This window comes from Belonocnema kinseyi, chromosome 8 (assembly GCF_010883055.1).
Source record: "Belonocnema kinseyi isolate 2016_QV_RU_SX_M_011 chromosome 8, B_treatae_v1, whole genome shotgun sequence".
Classification (NCBI taxonomy): domain Eukaryota; kingdom Metazoa; phylum Arthropoda; class Insecta; order Hymenoptera; family Cynipidae; genus Belonocnema; species Belonocnema kinseyi.
Window position 1 is genome coordinate 85,522,434 of NC_046664.1, and position 20,890 is coordinate 85,543,323.

General features: G+C 29.8%; 1 protein-coding gene across 2 annotated transcripts in view; it reads right to left on the reverse strand.

Moving 5' to 3' along the window:
* The window catches only part of LOC117179185 (xylulose kinase), a 26,687-nt gene extending 6,416 nt beyond the window's left edge, over positions 1-20,271 (reverse strand). The window contains exons 1-6 of one of the 2 annotated variants that reach the window (XM_033370916.1): positions 20,229-20,271; positions 6,155-6,415; positions 2,534-2,616; positions 2,286-2,439; positions 847-1,026; positions 666-767 (exon numbers count right to left, since the gene is read on the reverse strand). In XM_033370916.1, coding sequence (XP_033226807.1) covers positions 666-767; positions 847-1,026; positions 2,286-2,439; positions 2,534-2,616; positions 6,155-6,211 — 576 coding nt within the window. In that variant the 5' untranslated portion in view covers positions 6,212-6,415; positions 20,229-20,271. Of the gene's footprint in view, positions 1-665; positions 768-846; positions 1,027-2,285; positions 2,440-2,533; positions 2,617-6,154; positions 6,505-20,228 lie in introns of those variants that run through there. The other variant, XM_033370915.1, reaches the window with a different exon arrangement.
* Positions 20,272-20,890: the final 619 nt, after the last annotated feature.

Sequence of the window (20,890 nt, forward strand, 5' to 3'; positions counted from 1 at the left end):
TACTCGATTGAGTTACCCTTCATAACAAAAAAAATATTTTAGGCGGTTTGAAAAATTGTTTATTTTGGAAAATCTCATTGTCTAAAATAGTCAACTTTATAGCAGTCACCCTGTTGTGTTTCTTACGTTCGAACAGAACTAATTTTATAAAAATAGCTTTGAACAAAATTTTAAGTATTTATCCTACCCGCCAAATACAAAAATGTAATTTTTATCGGTATTTAAAAAAATGCTAACTTGATCACAAATTATCTTTTCTGAAGTATAATTTCATATTATGATAAATCCAATTTTTTAACTCACGGGCTATCCTGACAGGATACCTCAATCTCCCTTTTACACATATTTCAACATTATTATTATTATTTAAAAAAATTATATTTAAAAAGTGTTGTGTAATATATGAACGACTTCTGTTTGGTATAATCTATCACTTTCCATATAAAAAAACGTATAAATAATTTTCTGTAAAATTCTGAAAACGCTCACTGCTCTAAAATCAAGCCAAGCAAATTCTTTTCATTAATGCTAAGCCGATCACAAACTAAAGTTAACACATTTCTCGACTCTACGTTATTTTAATACCATTCCGTCGCGAGTACCTCGATTAATTGTGTCGTTCTCTTTATTTTTCAAAGAAGCCGCAAGTTTTTTGCGGATACTACCTCAGTGCTGCTGTAGGCTTCTGGTCTTTTGCGTGAAACTTTGGCAATTTGGGGACCTGAGAATCTCTCGTAGGCTCGGGATCCTGTTATTTCGGCCAATTTCTGAGAAAAAGTAAAAATTCTATTTAATTTCTCGTTCCTGATGAAGATTTGTGTTCTTTTTCAGTTTTTCTTTTCTTACTTCAGGACTGCCAACAGCCTCTTCAAGCAATTTGCACTCTGCACTTGTGCTGGAATCCATCCATACAGGCGACGCAGTTACAGAAAAAGCCATAGCTAATTGTTCGTGCAGAAATTTTTCGGGATCTAAGTTTTTTAGACTATTTCTGCCACCTTTTGTCCAGTAGACGGTTCCATGTTGCTAACATATTTTAGTTTCATTATTTTTAATTATTTATTGTAGGAAAGAGTTCAAAATTTAATAATGTTTATTACTAAGATATTAGGATATTTTTTATATGAAATTAGCATATAAATTAAAAAAAATTGAAATTTCAAGGAGTTTCTACAATTATACGAAATTTCAACAAATTCCAATGAGTTTTAAAGGATTTTAACTGGCACTTGTAGTAATTTCAAGGGATGTCTACGGATTTCATGGGCTCTGAGAGGATTTCAAAGATTTAAAAATTTGCACAGGTATTTTGAAGGATATTAAAGATTTCAAGATGTTGTACGGTATTTTACAAGATTTACGTGATTGTAAAATTTCGAAGGGTTTCAAAGAAATTCATAGGATTGTACACATTTTTAAAACATTTTAAAACTTCTAAGAAATTCCAAGTGATTTCGTAAGATTTGAGAAGATTCAAAGGACTTTGAAGATTTCAAGGCATTTTTATGGGATATACAAAATGTTGAGGAATGTTAACGAATTTTATAATATTTAAAAGAGTTTTCTAAAGATTTCAGCAGAATTCAAGGGGTTTTAATAGATTTCAGTGGATTTCAAAGATTTGGTAGCTTCTAGTACAGTTTAAAAAATTGCAAGGTTTTTCGACGGGATTTAATAGATTTTATGATATTTCAGGTTATTTCATCATTTTTTAAGACATTTAAAAATATATCGCAGATTTTACGATCTTTTGTGAGATTTCGCTCGATTTTTGTTGGATGATTACTAGGGATTTCATCAAATTTTAAAGATTTGATCAATTTTAGAATATCAATGGTATTTCAAACATTTCAAGCCATTTCAACGGATTTCTTTAGAGATTTAAAGGTATTCTGCCATATTTAAAGGATTTCGGCAAAATTTTAAAGCTTTTAGGTTATTTTTAAAGATTCTAAATAACTTTGCTCAATTTTATGGGAGATTTATATTGTATACCAGATTTAAAAAAAAACTGAACTCTTCGATTTTATGTCTAAAAAATTGGATGACATTATTTTGCTACTATTTTTCAAAATTGATGCTGCAATTGACAATATTTTAAATTTCTCAAATGAGTCCGAGGCCTAACCGAGACAGATTTTTGAAAAATATGAAAATAAATAAGGATAAATTTCACCGTTATAGTTTTGCAGCAAGAAACAATAAACATAGGAAAGTTTAGCATTCCTTTTTGTACTTGCAGGATACAAAATATCTACATTTTATAAAATAAAAATGTGTTCTACCTGCGCACAACCACATATTGCTGCAACTTTACTGAAGTCAACACCACAAACTCTCAGTTTGTCCAAGATCATGTCCAGGGCTTTTATCCACATTAAAGTCGGCACTGTCACTACGTGAGGCTCTTCCTTTCTCTGCAACACGCCTCCGTAGGTTCTGTTAAAAAAATTTAATTAGATAGTAGGAAAAATTTGGAATCTAAAAATTTAGATAACAAAATTGTTTGAGAAAATACTGAGTCTTAATTTACCTGAATTCTGGTAAATCATTGTCGAACTGTACGCTCGTCTCGTGGAGGACTTCAAGATCATTATTGACTACGACTGCTTTTAACTACACATATAAATTTCACGTTTAAGGCATTTCAATATGATCCCAAATGTTAGTTAAATTTCTTTCTATTTAATTATAGGCCGTGGCTATGTGTACCAAAATTACGGTACGATGGTCGGATTTTTTCGATACGAATAGCGGGACTTAGAAATTGAACTATTTGCATCTAAATTTCAGTATAAATAGCTGGACTTTTTCGCTATACATAAACACTGTCATAATTCTAATAAGAAAATTAAATGGTAGCTTAATTTTTATCACTGTAAAAAAAGCTCTGCTTAATTTCCTGCTTTATTATTTATTAATTTCTCGCATAAAAAACGTAATTATACACTGAAAAAAATCATTCTTAACACCAAATAAATTTATTTACTTGAATCCTATTTCCTAGCATCAAGAAAATATTCTTTAACAGAAGCCATTTTTATTTAAACCAGGCATATATCTTTTTTTGATCTAAAAAAATGAATTCCTTGGCTGTATTTTCTTCATTGAAATACATATTTCTTACATGCAAGAAAATGGCTTCCTTAATTCAAAAGTTCTAGATTCGTTTAAATGTGATTTGTCGTTCAAAGAAATATATATTTGATTCAAAGAGTTCGATTCTTTGAACTGATTCGGGACACATTTGAATGCGTAATTTTTCCATACTTGAATCAAGAATTTAGGTTTATTTAAATCAAAGAAATAATAATTGAATTCAAAATAATATTAATTAAATTAGAGTATATACTTTTTTGTCACAAACGGTTCATGCATTTATAGCAATGGAGCATTTATTTATATAAACAAGGTATTTTGGTTACGTAAATTCTTATTTCTTCGGTGGAAGAAAATATTTCATTTAATTAATAGAATTAAATTATTCGTAACAAATGAACATTTATTCCAAAGAAGTAATAATTTTTTTAAATAAAAAATTTAATAATTTGGCGTCATTTGTTTCAATTGAATACTTCTTTGGATTACAGAAATATTTCTTTGGCATTTATTAGCGCCGTGGTCAAGGCTGTGGATTTTACACTCGATGGACCCCAGTTCAATTCCTGCTGGGGGTGGATTTTTCATCGAATTTTTCTGTTTCAGGTTAATCGAGATTTTAAATTATGTGATTTGTGTTTAAATTAAATATGTATATTAATAACAATGGTAATTATAATTTAGGCTAAAAGAAATACAGTTGCTTATTTAGGAAAATATGTACTACAATTGAAGTACTAACTACTTTATTGCACTCGCGCATGGACTAGGCCAAAGAAATATTTTTTTTGAATCAGAGATATATTTTTGTGCTTCAAATATTCAGACATTTGCTGTGGAGAAATAGTTTTCTGAGCCTATAAAATATTTTCTTGGCCTTAAAATATATTTCTTTCCTTTAATTCATATTTCATTATCTCAAAAAAATATTCATTCCAATTCATGGCACATTCATTTGGTGTAAAATGTATATTTTTTGTCTTCAATTTATATTTCTTTCATTCAAAGAAATATTTCGCTTCGACCAACAGATGGTATTTATTTGTCTCAAATAAATGTTTCTTTGAAAATAAACAGGACTTTCACTTACTTTAGCCAAGTAAAATTCACTTGGTACCAGTAATCTTTTTTTTCAGTGTAAATTTATGTATTATGAGAATGATCGTAATTTTCCGCCGAATTTCGGATGATGTATGTTATCACTAAATGAGATAATAGTGACCCAAGTCTGGGACGTCATTCAGAAGAATTAACGCACTGACTTTTCAGATTAAAAACCTTAACAGAAATTTTGCTTTACATTTTTGTAAGCTCATATTTTTAACGACAAAATTGAATTCAGAAGGAATAAATTAAATGGGAGTGTACGAGTGACCAAACATGCATCATTCAATTTCGATGGTAAAATCACAAGATTTTTGTACATATCCCTCGGGTTATCGCTATGACACTTTGAAATACTCTTTTCATGCTTGTGTATTATATTTATATATTTTGTGTCCCTAGAGAATCGAGAACAAATTTATCGTCCTCGACTCAATCCTCAATATATTCTGTTAGTATCGTCGATCAACAACAGACAATCGTTATCGACACATCTGGCTACATTTAAATATTCAAATAAATAATTAGAATGATATACAATAATTTTTCATCTATATATGATTCCTTAATATTTTCTAGTTTAAGGATTAATTTTTTTATCAATTCCAATTAAACTACAATTTAACACACTATTGAGCAGTTTGAAATTTTATAGAAATGTTGAGTCAGAGAATGTGGTTAATTTCATCTATATTTTTTCTTATTTTCCCGTTTCACTTTTAACTTTTTCCACACTTGTTGCAAGAGCAAAGCTAACTGAATTATAAGTTTAAAGGTTTAGAATATTACTTATTTTTTTATCAATCAAATAAATGTGATCAAACTTTGATAATTTTAATTTAAAATCCTTAGAAAATGCGAAATTAACCATCTTAAATTAAAAAGCTCAAAGTTGTAGAATGTCGAATCGAATATGGATGGCGATAGAAATAATTTCAAATTAAGTTGTTCGAAATTGGACACTTGAAGTTTTTAAAATTGACTAATTTAAAAATAGGTAAAAACTTTTAAAATATAAACGTTCAAATTCAAAGCTTTCATAGTAAGTCGATTTAAAGTTTGGCCTCCCTTATATTACGGAATTTTCCGTAGAAGAAACCCGTAAAGTATAACTCTAGGACTAATGCTACTAATATGGAATTTAAAATTTTCAAAATTGTAGTTTCCACTTGAATGTCGTAATAGTTTTAAAATCAGTTTATATTGAAATACGTCAAAAATCGAATAAATTTCGATTAAAAATGAATAAATTATGGTAATTTCAATGAAAAATTTTTGCCTGATTTAAAATAGTAACTTTTTTATTATTCATTCTTTAAAGCATCTAATTATTAAGGCCTCAAATTAAAAAATATAAAACAATGAATGATTAAATTAGAAAATTTAAACGACCGCCAAAAATCGTTTGTAAACTAGGGAATAAAGATAAAATTGTACAAATGATATAGAATTGTTATTAAATATATAGTATTGATTTTGAATTTAAAAAAATAAATACACTGATAATGAATTTGTAGTAAATTCTCATTCAGTAATAAAAATTAATTCACAAATGATTTAAATTTGAATTTCGCGGGTTGCGTAGTAATACACGCTGGCGTGTGAGCGAGTACGACGTCGCCAGGAGGAACGGTGGACCGACGCTGGGCGTCGGGACGTCTATTTTCCGTCTTTATGAAAATAGTCTCATCAGGCGGGAAGTAAAAAATTATTCGATTTTTTGACATAATTTTTTTTCGTCACTACTTTTAATTTTAAGTGCACTGCTAAAATGTCATAATTCAATTATGAATCTACTCCATTTTTTTAAATAACACAGTAACACACCACAATTAATGTTTATGTTTTCAGTTGTGAATCTGCAAGATGAGACCTTCAATTATCCAAAGAGAAAAATTGAGAAAGAAGGGAATTTTGAAAAAATGAGCGAGTTAAAATTTTTTTAAATTACCTGCTGCGTGCTGAGATCCAGACCTAAGTATGTTGCCTTCGAAGGTTCGTCGCCCATATCTGGTTGTGGAAGTCGCGGTCCGGGGAACGAACACCGTGAAACCGGTTCTGGTTCTGCTTCTGGACGAAGGAACGAGGAACCGTGGAATTATCCTGGGCGGTTGAGGGGACAGGTGCGTTGGCGGATATCCTCTTCGAGTTCAAAACCGTGTCTGAAGCTTTAAATCGTCTAGTCTAGTCTAAACTCTAGACTCTTGAAGAACTAACGAGTAATGACAAACGGAAGAAATCATGACCATCAGTGAATATGACCAGTTGACCATCTATTCTCAAGTTCTGAACACGTACTCAGGCAGTTTTATGTTAGTATGCTCTCAATGTACGCAAAGCTCATGACATCAGCTTCTAATCTTATCTGGGTTTTTAAAGGAATAATCGTTGTTTGTTATGTAAGTTGAAAACGAATGTTCGCGCCACAGGGCCGAAAGGAAGAATTGAAACATAGGTTTTCAATAAAGTCGATTTAGTCAGGCAATACATTTTTTTTAAAGTCAGTTGCCTTAAGAGTTATACTTTTTATTAGTAACCTTTAATTACTAAATTAGTAAACGACTGAATTAGTGTCTTTAGTTACTTCAGATTAGTGACCTTTAGATGTGATGTTCTAGTTGTTTTTTAGTATTTGTTGATATGATTAGGATTAATTGACTAGAAATGCGATTTTCTATAAGATGCCCTTTAAGGATATTAAATAGGTCAAGATCATAGATAATAAATTTGAAAATTTTGATTTTGAATTGAAATTGTTTTATTCTGTTTATATAAGATTCTATATTAAAAATGTTACAAGATAAAGATTCTGGTTTTTAAATATTAATGATCAGGGAAAAATAATGAATTTTAAAAATGAAGTTCTATTTTAATTATTATTCATTTTCTGTTACTTCTTCCTGATAATTATATTTTCAGCTGAAAATGTCATTATTTGATTAAAAATTAAAGAATTTTGTTAAAAAGGCATCCCATTTTGCTGATGATTCGTCTGTTTGGGTTGAAAATTCCGCTATTTTGGTAGAAAATGTAATCTGAATCTTAAAAATACTAATGATTCTCACCGAAAAATACAAACATATCATGACAGAAAATTATCGAGAAATGTACATCTCTGCAAAATAACCGATTTTCTGTGAATAATATTGATGTAACGTGAAACTGTTCAAAAATTTAAAATCCTATTTGAACTATAGTCAGTGGTGCATCTAAGGGGGGGGGGTTGTTAGAACCCCCCCTCAACGATGGAAGAGGCATATCTACTTCCTTTTTTTATACCGTCTCAGTTTTCCGTTTATCCGATATACCTTCCTAAACTACTTCCCCGTCCACTCACAGGTAATGAGGTGTCTCCCTGATAGAAAATTTCAAGAACCCTAATAAAACTATACATTTCTGAAACAAAAAATGTGAAACATAATAATGTAAACTTCAAGTCTGAAAATATTTCTTTAGAAAATCTTCATATGTAATGAAAAAACCGCGTGCTCAACCAATCAATGAGGAAAATTCAGAAAATGTTCATACAAAAGATAATGTATTTCTCAATGATATTGGATCATTTAATATTTATAGCAAATTGCTGTATTTTTTATTATATAATTAAAAACATTGAAATATAAAATAATACTATACTACATTGATCATATAGACATACAGAAATGGAACGGTAAACGCTTTGGGGAGAACTGAAATGGGCTCTAGAGAGAGAGAGAAAACATGAGACGTAGACCTGTCATTATCTATTTCAGGGCTCTGTCAAGTGAATTAGTGGCCCTGGGTATTGCCTAAATATTCTGTATGGTTAATTAAAAAAAAAAGATAAACAATACATTAGAAATTTGTAGTTATAATAAATTAAATTTTAATGAACATTTATGTAAAATAACCTGTTTCAGATAGATTATTTTAAAAACTTGGTAACCTTAAATTCTTCTTGAAATTGGATTGAAAATGCTACAATAATAATCGTTTTGCGAGTTCAAAAATAATGTAAAAACTGTAAAAAATTTGAACAATATTTCTATAACATAAAAAATAACCATTCATATTGCATGGGTAAAAAACTTCATATTTTGAGGTTTTGTTTTTGTTCTAACATTTTTTATTTTAGTATATTCAATAACTTTACTTACGTATGAAAACATATCCCCATATAAACGTCTTGACTACGCGCACAAACTACACAGGCTGCCACCATTTTTTATATTTATTTACAATAAATTATAAATAAATCAATTCTGAAAAGTGCGATAAACGTCACATTATTGGGGCACTCTTGACACAAAGCACGGTCCTGTGCTGCGCCAAACTTTATCCAAAAAAAATATTCTCGACCAATCACCTTTATCTAGAAAGAGATAGGTCTACGTCTCATATGTTTTTTCTCTCTCTAGAGCCCATTACCGTTCTCCCCACAGCATTACCGGTCCATTTCTATATGTCGACGGTAGTACCTCACTTTCTGTTCAGGCATGTTATAACCTTTGAAATCTTATGATTTTTGTATAAAAATATAAATTTTTGGTAAATTATTGACAAATTTCTAAGTTTTAAAATCGAATATTTTTTTATTAAATATATCAATTTTCGGTGTAAAATAAAGTTAACATAACTTGAAATTTTCAATAAATTTTAAGTCTTCGAAACTTTCTCATTTTATAATTCAATTTTTTTAAATTCAGTAAAAAGCCCTAATATGTGTAAAATATTTGCAATAATTCATTAGACTATTTGACAGTGTTTATTTAAACGCGTAACAGTAATGAGTATTTAAAAAGCAAAATCCTCTTAAACAAATTGCGTGATTTTCATTCAATTTACATTTACAAAAGCTTCACGACTATTCCTTGTAAGGTTCTCTACGATTCCATTCCTTACGTTATTACTGAATATTATTTAGTAAATTGTTTAATTCAAAGAATGTCTAACTAAAAAAATTGTACTTAATATTTCTAAGTAAAATAATTTTTATTTGTCTAAAGCAGATACAAAAAAAACAAATAAGCAAATGAAGTTAAATATTAATTTATTCAGTTCAAATTGAACTTGAGCGTACACCTAGAACGTCCTTAAAAGGGATTGTTCTTAAATCTAATTTCCAAATTTAAGATTTAACACAACTTGCAATAATAGAAAGCCAAATAACAGAAATGAAGAATTGAAGAGCATCATTTTTAGAAGTGATAAAAGAGACAAAAGAGAAAAAGTTGAATAAATGACAATTTGTTTAAAGTTCTTTTATTTTTTATGTTGACATTTTATTAGTGATTGACAAGAAGATGGTCATTTTAGACAATGAGATTCTTAAAAACAAACAAACTGTCAAACCGCCAAAAATATATTTTCAAAAATAAAGGATAACCCGAGAGAGTATGGAAATGTAAAACTAAAAAATCAAGGAATGTATTTTACATGGATATGAATTTTACATTTAAAAAACCTATGGGACGGACTCTAAAGTGATTTTGAAAATAGTTAACTCAAAAATATTGAGCTCTACTCTTGATTTCTATCTTTGCAAACTAAATATAAGTAACATCTGGGAATTAAAAGTATTTAAAGAATAGTGTTAATATTATTTAAAAAAATTTAATTTTAAATTTCTAGTTTGTTACTGGAGCATAAAAAAACATTCTGCGTACATTTTTATTTATAATTTCTAAACTATGTCCAAAATTTTGAAACTTTAATAAATTGTCCTTTAATATAATTATAATACTTTACTGAGATGTCTTTAGAATTCAGTTATCATTAAAAGAAAAAGTGGAAAATGACTGAAACTTTAAGTGGTAATTACGAAATAGATGTTCCAAAAAATATACATATTATGAAATAAATCTTGTTCTGAATTTTTTTCTTCTGATACTTTATCACTATAATTTTTTTTATATCATGATTGTTACTGTCCTCATTCTTACAATTAGAATATTTCTTACATGTGAATTAGTAAGTTAATGTGCAAAGTATTACGTTTGTTTATTGATAAAAATATATAAAATATTATTAGTTGATACTACCTTATTTTTCACTTACAAGTCCACGTGCACAGATGGTACCGTCCCAACTGTGTACGTCTCAATTAATTATTTCAGATTCTTAACTCACAAGTCCACGTGCACAAATATTAAATTGCGTTTCCTCTAGCATCTCCACAACGGAACTCATATGTTTTCTTTATGTCATAATTTTGGGCCTTTTTGGGACAGATTCCGATTTTTGGGCTCTTTTAGTTTTCTCAGAAAATCGACTTTTGGGTGGAGGTACCTCCACTACAGAAAATTGAAAAATTTAATTAAAAAATCGCGCCAGAATTTTGGGCTTGTTTGGGCTCTCAAAAACAGGAAAAATTAATTTGGAAAAAACCTCTATCTTTTAAAGGTAACCCTTAAAATAAAATATGCACTGAAACTAAATGTAAGCATATCCGAAGAGTGTGCTATTTTTGGGCTCTCAACAGCACTCACAAATTATTTACAAAAATCAAACCTTACCCTTTAAAAAAATCCTAAAGAAAAATATATGGAGTAAGTACAAAAAAATGTAACGTAGGGCTGAGCTGGTTTGGAGATTACAAAAAATAACAAATTATATTGTCTAATTATTACTACCCCTAACTAAAAATACAGATACCAAACAAGACTAAAAAAATATATATAAATGAAAATTCCAAAGTTTTGCGGGGTTCACAAAACACTCCCAAAATATCTCCGAATGAAAAAGAAACATAGTTTTCACCCTCGAAACAATCCTTTTTTCCTAAAAATTATCCTTAAAATAAGGTACGCACCCAGCCTAAATTTCTTAGCTGTCTTCACCTAAAAACAGCAAACAAATTGAAAATTAAAAACAATAACCCCAGGCAACATTTCAACACTCTAATTGATATATCTATTCTCCCAGTAATATTCCGCAATCCGTAGGAGCCATCCCCATAAAATTTAACGAATCCAGTCTCACTTGTCGTCAACTGAAACCGTAAAAAAAAACGTAAAATTAAATAGATTCACCTAAAACAGCTTTTCAAGACTCTAGTTAATATATCTATCTCAACAGTAATGTTTCATGACCTCTAGGAGCTACCCATAACACATTTAACGAACCAAGTCTCACCTTCCATTAATTAAAACGTTAAAAAATATTTCAAGTTAAAAATAATCACCACACACAGCTTTCCAAGTCTCTAGTAGATATATCCACCCTCACAGTAATACTCTACAACCGCTTGGAGTTTGCAGAATATTACTGTGACTGTAGATATATTAATTAGACCATGAGAGTTGTGTGTGGTAGTTCTTTTTTATTAAAATTTGTTTGGCAATCAGTTTGAAGGCAGCTGAAACTTGGTCCGCTAAATGTGACAGGGGTAGTTCCTACAGGTCATGTAATATTACTTTGCAGATTGATATATTAACTTGAGTCCTGAAAAGTTGTATGGGGTGATTCTTTTTGTTAAATTTTTTTTGTTGTTTCAGATGAACACAGCTCAGCTTTAATTTGATATATTCGATAAGGGTAGTTTCTAGAGGTTGCGGAATATTCCTGTGAGTGTGGACATATCTACTAGAGACTTAAAAAGCTGCTTGTGGTAATCATTTATTTGAAATGTTTTTGACCTTTCTAATTGACGGAAGGTGAGACTTGGTTTATTACATCTGATAGGGGTAGTTCCAAGGGGTCGTGGTATATTACTATGGAGGCAGATATATTAATTGGGGTCTTGGAAAATTGCCTGGGGTGATTTATTTTAATTACATTTTTTGTGGATTTAGTTGAAGGCAGTTGAGACTGGATTCTTTAAATTGGATAGCGGTAATTCCTAGTGGTTGTAAAATATTACTGTGAGGGTGGATATATCTACTAGAGACTTGGAAAGCTGTGCTTCTTGCATAGTTTTAATTTGAAATATTCTTACCTTTTTAATTGATGAAAGTAAGACTTGGTTTGTTACATGTGATAGGGGTAATTCCTAGGGGTCGTGGTATATTGCTGAGGAGGTAGGTATATTAAGTGGAGGTATATTATCCAGGCAAGGTTAAAAATCGGAAATTATCTTCGATTCATGTAAAGTTTATCTGGCAATGTTAATTTTTGTTCCGGTGAATCTTTCACCTAGAATCGATGTAAACTTTATCTTAAATTTTTTCTGTGATCGCTTGCTGACTACTCGAACCCGCGTGAGATCACAAAAGAAGAAATATAATGTGATGGTGTAATAAAGTTAAATTATTGTTTTATACATTGTATAATCATGCGGTATATAATGTCAAATCTTGTAATGTACGATATCATGAATTTGCGTTATTATAATGCGATAATTAGGATATATAGCGCAGGTATTAAAATATATATATTGTAATTCATGCGATAAAGTTTTCTCCGTGTGGAAGGCGAAACTTGATTCGTAAAATGTAATAGGGATAGTTCTTAGGGGTCGTGGTGTATTGCTTTGGAGTTAGATATATTAACTGTAGTCTTGGAAGTTGTCAGGGGAGATTCTTTTTATTTAAAATTCTTTTGGCGGTTTTCATTGAAGACAGCTGAGACTGGATTCTTTACATTAGTTCCTAGGAGTCATGCTATATTACTGTGAGGGTAAGCATATCAAATAGATACTTGGAAAGTTGTGTTTGGTAATTATTTTCAATTTAAATTTTTTTCGCGCTTTTACCCGTGCAGAAATCGCCCAATTTCATACCTAATACCGATCTGGCCCCGACCGAGATTCCCGATCTGGCCCTGATCGGTAGAATTCTGTGGCCCAGATTTGGGCCAGACCAGGCCAGACCGATTTCCTACCGTAACGCCATCCCCATGCGCTCACAGAATTAGTGCTGATTATTGTTTTTTGATAGTGCAGTGAAATGGGAATATTATTCGTTTTTAATATTTTATAAATGATTGAAAATGCCTAAGGCAAGTACGACACGTGTTCGGAGGCACCGGACACTAACCAGTATACCTCGAAACCTGCATGAGGAAAATGAAAGTAAGTAATTAAGCACTGCGGCTAATTGAAACATAACCTCAAATAAAGTGATCATCAATTAAATTTTATTTTTTTAATCAATACGAATGAAATTATTAAAGATGGAAATGTAAGTGATCCGGAAGTTAACACTATCCAACCCGTTCAATTGATGAATTTAGACGAACCAGAAAATTTGGATCCACTTGAAAATGAATTTCCGGCTGATATCAACGCAGTTTTAGGTATAAAATCATTTTATCAATGAAAAGTCAATTATTTTATCAATGTATTTATTATATTTTTTATATTGTTTTATGCTATTTTATTCATTCATATTAATTTTTTATTAATTTAATGTAGAGTTGAAGAGATAAAATCTGTTTTAAAATATGTTGACTAATATTAGTTAAAATAGGCAATCTCCAAAAATAGTGATCTTGTCATAATAGAATATGTGGTAAAATCAAAAGTGCTTTTCAGATTTTTTAAAAATAATAAATTCATTATCAAAATACATTAAGGACACCTTTTCATAACATGAATTTCGGAATAAAGCAGTAGAATCAAAATACCAATCCATCAAGTGCTCCCATCGACATATAGAAATGGACCAGTAATGCTGTGGGAAGAACGGTAATGGGCTCTAGAGAGAGAAAAAATATTTGAGACGTAGACCTATCTCTTTCTAGATAAAGCTGATTGGTCGAGAATATTTTCGTTGGGTGAAGTTTGGCGCAGCACAGGACCGTGCTTTGTGTCAAGAGTGCCCCAATAGTGTGACGTTTATCGCACTTTTCAGAATTGATTTATTTATAATTTATTTTAAATAAATATAAAAAATGGTGGCAGCCTGGGTAGTTTGTGCGCGTTGTCAAGACGTTCATATGGGGATATGTTTTCATACGTAAGTAAAGTTATTAAATATAGTAAAATAAAAAATGTTACAACAAAAACAAAATCTCAAAATATGAAGTTTTGTACCTATGCAATGCAAATGGTTATTTTTAATGTTATAGAATTATTGTTCAATTTTTTGACAGTTTTTACATTATTTCTGAACACAAAAAACGATTATTATTGTAGCATTTTCAATCCAATTTCAAGAAGAATTGAAGGTTACCAAGTTTTTAAAATAATCTATCTGAAACAGGTTATTTTACATGAATGTTCTTTAAAATTCAATTTATTATAACTACAAATTTCTAACGTATTGTGTATCTTTTTTTTTTAATTAACCGTACAGAATATTCAGGGAATACCCGGGGCCGCCAATTCACTGGACAGAATCCTGAAATAGACAAAGGCAGGTCTACATCTCATATGTTTCTTCTCTCTAGAGCCCATTTCAGTCCTCCCCAAAGCGTTACCGGTCCATTTCTATATGTCGATGAGTGCTCCCAACAAGAGATCCTTACTCAACTGCGCATGCGTTACACTCGACATCTAATTAGTTGCTATTCGCGCGCAGTTTAAAATGCTAAAATATATTATTTCTCTTCTTTATCATAAATAATGGCATTTCTACTTTTAAAAATGCCATTTATGGAAATTCATGAATCTTGATAAAAAAATAAAAATTAATGAAATGCATATTCTGAGCAGAATCTAAAGGATAATTTTAATTCACAGAATATGTATTTGATTAATTTGTACTTTTATCAAGATTCATTCATATCGATGTAATGGACATTTCTATAAGTCGAAATGTCTTTATTTATAATAAACAATGAAAATAATATTTTTTAGCATTTTAAACTGCGCGCGAATAGTAACTAATCTGATGCCGAGTGCGACGCATGTGTAGTGAAACAAGAAGCGTTCGTTGGGAGCACTGCATAAATGTTTATGAAAAAAGTATAATTTTTCCTGTGAATGTTCAACGTAGGTACGTAAAAATCCAATTTTTTTAATTCCGTAACCTTACTTTCTTTCCTGCACTTGGCTATTGTGATTCTTGTACATTAACATCATCTTTTCTTCCACTTCCTTGTCGTAAATACTTGTAACAATTAAACCCCTAATATATATCTAATTTTCCGGTACTTAACATTTATTTTCGAATAATCTTAATTTTCGCCAGGAAAATTCGGTGAAAATCCAGAATCAGGTACTGATTCTGATACTGAAAATTATGCCAACGATCGAAGTTTTAGGGTTCCATCTAAGAAATGTTCTAAAACTCACGAAGCTTCACAAACACCAAAAGAGTATCAAGTAAGTTGAGAAACAAATATTTGAAACACAGTTTAGGGTAGCCGTTTTAATCAAAGACAAAAATTCCCGGTTTTTTCCAGGTTCGCAAACATTTTTCACGATCAATAAAATTAAAAAGTTCGAACTCTAAAGCTAAAAATTTTTCCATTTGCAGTAACAAAAAATAAAGTATCAATTAAAGCACTCAAAATTAAACTCTTGGATTTTAAACTTTTGAAATTGAATTGCAAGAGTTTTTCAATTAAAAAAGGTTGTATTCAATTGCTCAATAATTTCGACGTAAAAAATGAAAGGCTCTAACACTTTTCAATTGAACAACTTAACATGAAATGCACAAAAACTGCAAAATTTACAATTTAAAAAAAATAATGTGTCCAAAGGGTCAGATTCAATTCTTAAAATATAAGTTCTTGTTATCATTTTCAAAGGTGTAAATTAAAGAATCAATTAATTTAAAACAATTTTAAATTATATTATTCTTAAACATTTTAAACTAAATAAATTCACGTTATCATTTTCAAAGGTGTATATTAAAAGAATCAGTGAACTATACAATTTTAAAAATTATATTATTTTTAACAATTTCAAGCTAAATACGTTAAAAATTCAAAAATTAAATTTGTTTAACTTAACACTTCTTAAATTGGAAGTTACATTATTTTTATCCTAAATACTTTAAACATCCTTGTAAGGCTTCAAAATTTTATTTCAAAATCTTGAGAAATGTAGAAGTTTTAAATTTATTTAACGTTAAACTTATTTTAAATTTTTTCTAGAATTTTCAAATATCTTTTAAAATGAATAGAAAGTTCCCTATAACATTTAGAAACCCCTGCAAAATTAAAGAAAATTCTTAAAATCATCCACATTCTTTTTTAACAATTTTTGAATTCTTAAAATCTTTTTGAATATTATTTTTAAATAATATTCCACACTGTAAAATGATTTTCAATTTTTCTACGAATCGTACCAGGAAGTCTTTATTCTTTTGAAACTTTCATATTATTTGAAATCATTTCAAGCTTTAAGTTAATTTTGAATCTTTTTAAAACATCTAAATGCTTCTTAAAATAATTTTATTTTTTTCTGTACGATTAATAAGTTTTCAATTGCTATCTGAACAACTAAATTCAACAATTTCACTTACAAATGTAACATTTTTTTTTTAGAAAAGAACCATCAAAATTGTAACGTTCGATGTTTAAAAGCTCTTCCAAATTTTAACGATACAAGGCTTTCTATATTAAACAGTTCAGTTTCAAATTGTCAACTTAAAAATATTTGGGTTTAATTAATTAGTCTTAAATGAACAGTCAAATTTTGCTAAATATGAAATAATTATTCTTTTTTCTTTAATTAAAAAATGTTTAATCGAATACATAAATAATAGGTTATTTCAAACTGAAACAATATTTTTAATTTAATGAAAGCCTTTAATTACAAATACATTATTATGAAGTGATTTCTAATTTAAAATTAGTTTATAAAGTTTTAGGCAGACGTTTGCAATATTTAATAACTAAGATTTTAAATTGAAACACTTAATTTTTTCCACGTTAAAATCTGAAAATTCTAAATCTTGACCGGATTTCGAATCGTTTTGTAAAGTGAATTATTTTCCCCTTTTAATACCTAAATTACATATTCATTTTTAAAATAATTTAGTTATATTTACTGCTGATAAAATACAAATATTTTTTATACAAAATTCTCAACTTCAAACGGTTTTAATTTTTAGTTTATTAATTCTTCAAGACTGCATTTTGAAATTCTCTAGATTAAAAATAAAAACCTAAAATGAAAAATTTCTAAATTAAACGATTTTTAAATTACGCATTGTGAGCTGAATGGTGTCATCATTGAAATCGATAACAATTCAATTTATTATTTAAAAAATTTTGAAATTGAACTTAGGCATATCTGTTTTTTAAATATTTACTGAATTTCCGGTAAAAAAATAAAATCACTGTCATTTCCCAGATTTTCTCTATTTTAACAAATTCCCAGCCATTTTCCAGTTTTCCAGTTCAGCGACCGGCCTGCGAGTTTTATAATTTATTAATTTTACTTTTTTTAGAAGCAGAAGCAGCCATCAGTGATAATTTCATGAGTGATGAAAACACAGAAAGGACGGAGGAAGCGGCTCTAAGCCATATTGGAACAACTATTGGAAATTCCAAAGATTGGGGTAGCCGTCGAAAGCAGAGGACCCTACACGAAAAACACTTTTTTTAAAGGTTTTAGTTAACTAGAATTAACTTAAGGTCATTTTGGTATTTAATAAATAATTATATTTATACTTTATAAATCTTTTTTTATTCGCGAAATGCATAAAATGTATTATTATGTGACCGATCAGGTACCGATCGGGAGTACCGACTTGGGCGTGTGTTTCATCCGCGATCTGGCCCGACCGGGGCCAGATCAAAATTTCTGCACGGGTATAGTTAAAGACAACTGAGACTTGGTTCGTGAAATGTGATAGGTGTAGTTCCTAGGGGTTGTGTAATATTGCCGTTGGAATAGGTACATTAGCTGGAGTCTTAAAAAATTGTATGTGGTAATTATTTTTAATTTTAAATATTTTTACCGCTTTAATTGATGAAGGTGAGTATTTCATAGGGGTCGTGGAATATTACTGTGGAGATAGACTTATTAACTATAGTGTTTAAAAGTTATTGGGGGTAGTTATTTTTAATTTGAGATTGTTTTGGAGGTTTTAGTCGATGAAACTTGGTTCTTTAAGTGTGATGAGGGTAGTTCTCAAGTGTTGTTTATTCTTACTGTGGAGATGAGGACATAAAAAAGATTTTTAGGAAAATCTTTGTGGTCATTATTTTTAATTGAAATCTTTATGGGTATTTTAGTTGAAGGCAGCTGAGCAGGGTTTACTTATATGCGTCAACGGTGTTTTTTTATTTGATTTTTTTATTATTGCCGTGGGGTAGTGGGTATAGCTTAGAGTTTTTCGAGGGTGAAAAGTGTGTTTTTTTTCAAATTGAGATATTTTGGAAGTGCTTACATTCAGTTTGAGTGCATAATTGATTTTAAAGTTAGTTTTAAAAGATAGGGGTTGTTTTTTTAGATTAATTTTTGCCCTATTTAAGAACAAAAAAAGCCCAGAATTATGGCGCGATTTATTCGTTTAATTCTTTCAATTTTCTGTAGTGGAGGTGCTGGCAGCCAGCACCTCCACCCAAAGTCGGTTTTTTGATGGCACTATAATGAGACCATTGGTGGGCCCCCAGATTAATTTGCTTTACTTGTTTTAATTTGTTTTATTAATTGTTTTTCGTTTGTTTTAATTTGTTTAATCACAACATGAAGTTATTATATTCAAAAACAGGACACACAAAAAATGATATACCGTAAAAAAAAGATTGAGACGTACACTACACATTTAGAAGGGTACAATCTGTGCACATATACTCTTGTGAGTTGAAAATCTGAGAGTATTAGCTGAGACGTGCACAGTTGGGAGGGTAACTTCTGTGCACGTGGACTTGTAATTAAAAAATCGAATCGTATTAATTGAGACGTACGTAGTTGCAATATTAAAAAAAATATATTTATTTGAAAAATTTGGCTTGATATTTTAATACTTAAGTATAAATTTTTTTTACAAAATGTATTCAAAATAAAAGTTTTATTTAAGATAATTTTTCAGCAGCAGAGCACTTGCCTTAGATCATATTTTCCAAAATTATATATTTTTTAAATGATAAATAATTTCTTAATTTGTTAACACTGGCTCTACTAATAAAGATTTAAGAAGAATGTTTTTAAAACATATTTGTATTACAAAATTTTGTAACGAATAAGTTATAGTCGAGTCATCACGTCGAAAAATCAGAAGCTTCGACTGCATGAGTTCCCATGAATATTTTTGGCTTAATCCTTTCATTTTAATATTTAAAGGAAGGCCACAGGTTTGATGGATAGGGTGTGAGCCGTAACTCTTTGGAACAAATTATAGTAAGGAAATAGGACATTTTAAAATGCAATAGGGCAATACAAACAAATTTTATATGATTTTTAAACTTACTCTCCCTCATTTTATGTTATTTAATGAAAGATGTTAATTTTTTTAAAATAAAAAAATGTTTAGGGGTAGTTAGGGTCGCTTAAATTGCCTGCAAAAACGTTATAAATTGAATCAATATGTTAAGTCTCCAAGGTAGTATCTACGCATAACGAAATTTAGAAGCGAATGGCCCGGCCGGACAACGACTCACAGTGATGCAGAATGGCATTTTGAGTGCCGAAACTTTTGTACGTACTGAATTTCACTTAAAATCAACATGCGATACATGTTTTTGATGTATTTTCAAACGAAGAATTCAAATCCGAGTCCCTTGGTAAGCCATCCTTGTTCCCTCCTATGTAAAAACATGCGTTTTCAACGAGCTTTAACTGAAAAACTACGTTTTTCAGAGATCAAATTTTATTGCAAAATAAATTTTAAGGTGCGATACATGTTTTCAATGTATTTTTCCATGAGGAATCCGAATCCGTTGCTTCCGGAATGATATCTCTACGCTTTACAGGGCGAAATTGCGATATATCGATAAAATCGATGAAAATCGCCCCATTGACTAGGCTGAAGGTATACATTTGATCTCGAGCGTGTGACACATGTTTTCCGAGTATTTTTCAACGGGGAATCCGAATCCGTTGCTTCCAGAACGATATCTCTACGTTTTCCCGGTCAAAATCGCCAAATATCGCAATAAAATACATGAAAATCTAATAATAAATATATAATGCTCTATAGACTCTAACCGAACATAGATATTTTTAACATCTAAAAAATATTTTTTTAATATCTAAGAGCGCGTACCTTTATGATTTTTACATAATGTGTTGGGAGAACTCTCGTTTCGTTAAACGAAAAACTTGAAAAAATGGTCAAAATATGTGTTTCTCTCTCTATATAGTATAAAAATGATAAAAAGATTAGTAAAACTTTTTATGAACGCTGCAGGAGGTTAAGAAATATTCTTTATTGCAAATACACGTTTTAGAGATATGTAGTTTTATGGTATACTAAATTTAATCGAAAAAATTTCCTTCGGACACAGCAATTATTTTAAAAATTATTAAGCTCAAGACTTCGGTAGAGATAAGGATTTTTTCTAAATACGTCCATAAATCATTTATTTTTTCGAAACCTCATCTATCGAAATTTTATAGGCACAAATAACGCAACAATAATAAAAGATTACTGAAGTTTTTTAATAACCCTGGAAAAGATTTAGAAGCACTTTTTATGAAGCCTACATTTTTTTGAGGCATACATTTTTATTGTGTATTGAACTATTTTGGAAAAATTCATAATACTCGAAAGCAGCAATTTAAAAATTTTCAAATTCACTATTTCATTAGAGATTTGGAATTTTAAAAAATCACGTTCCCAAAATTTTTTTTTTCTCGGCGCCCGTCTGAAAATTAAACTTTCGATGACTTTGTAACGCATCGAAAGTCGCCAATGGTAGACTACTA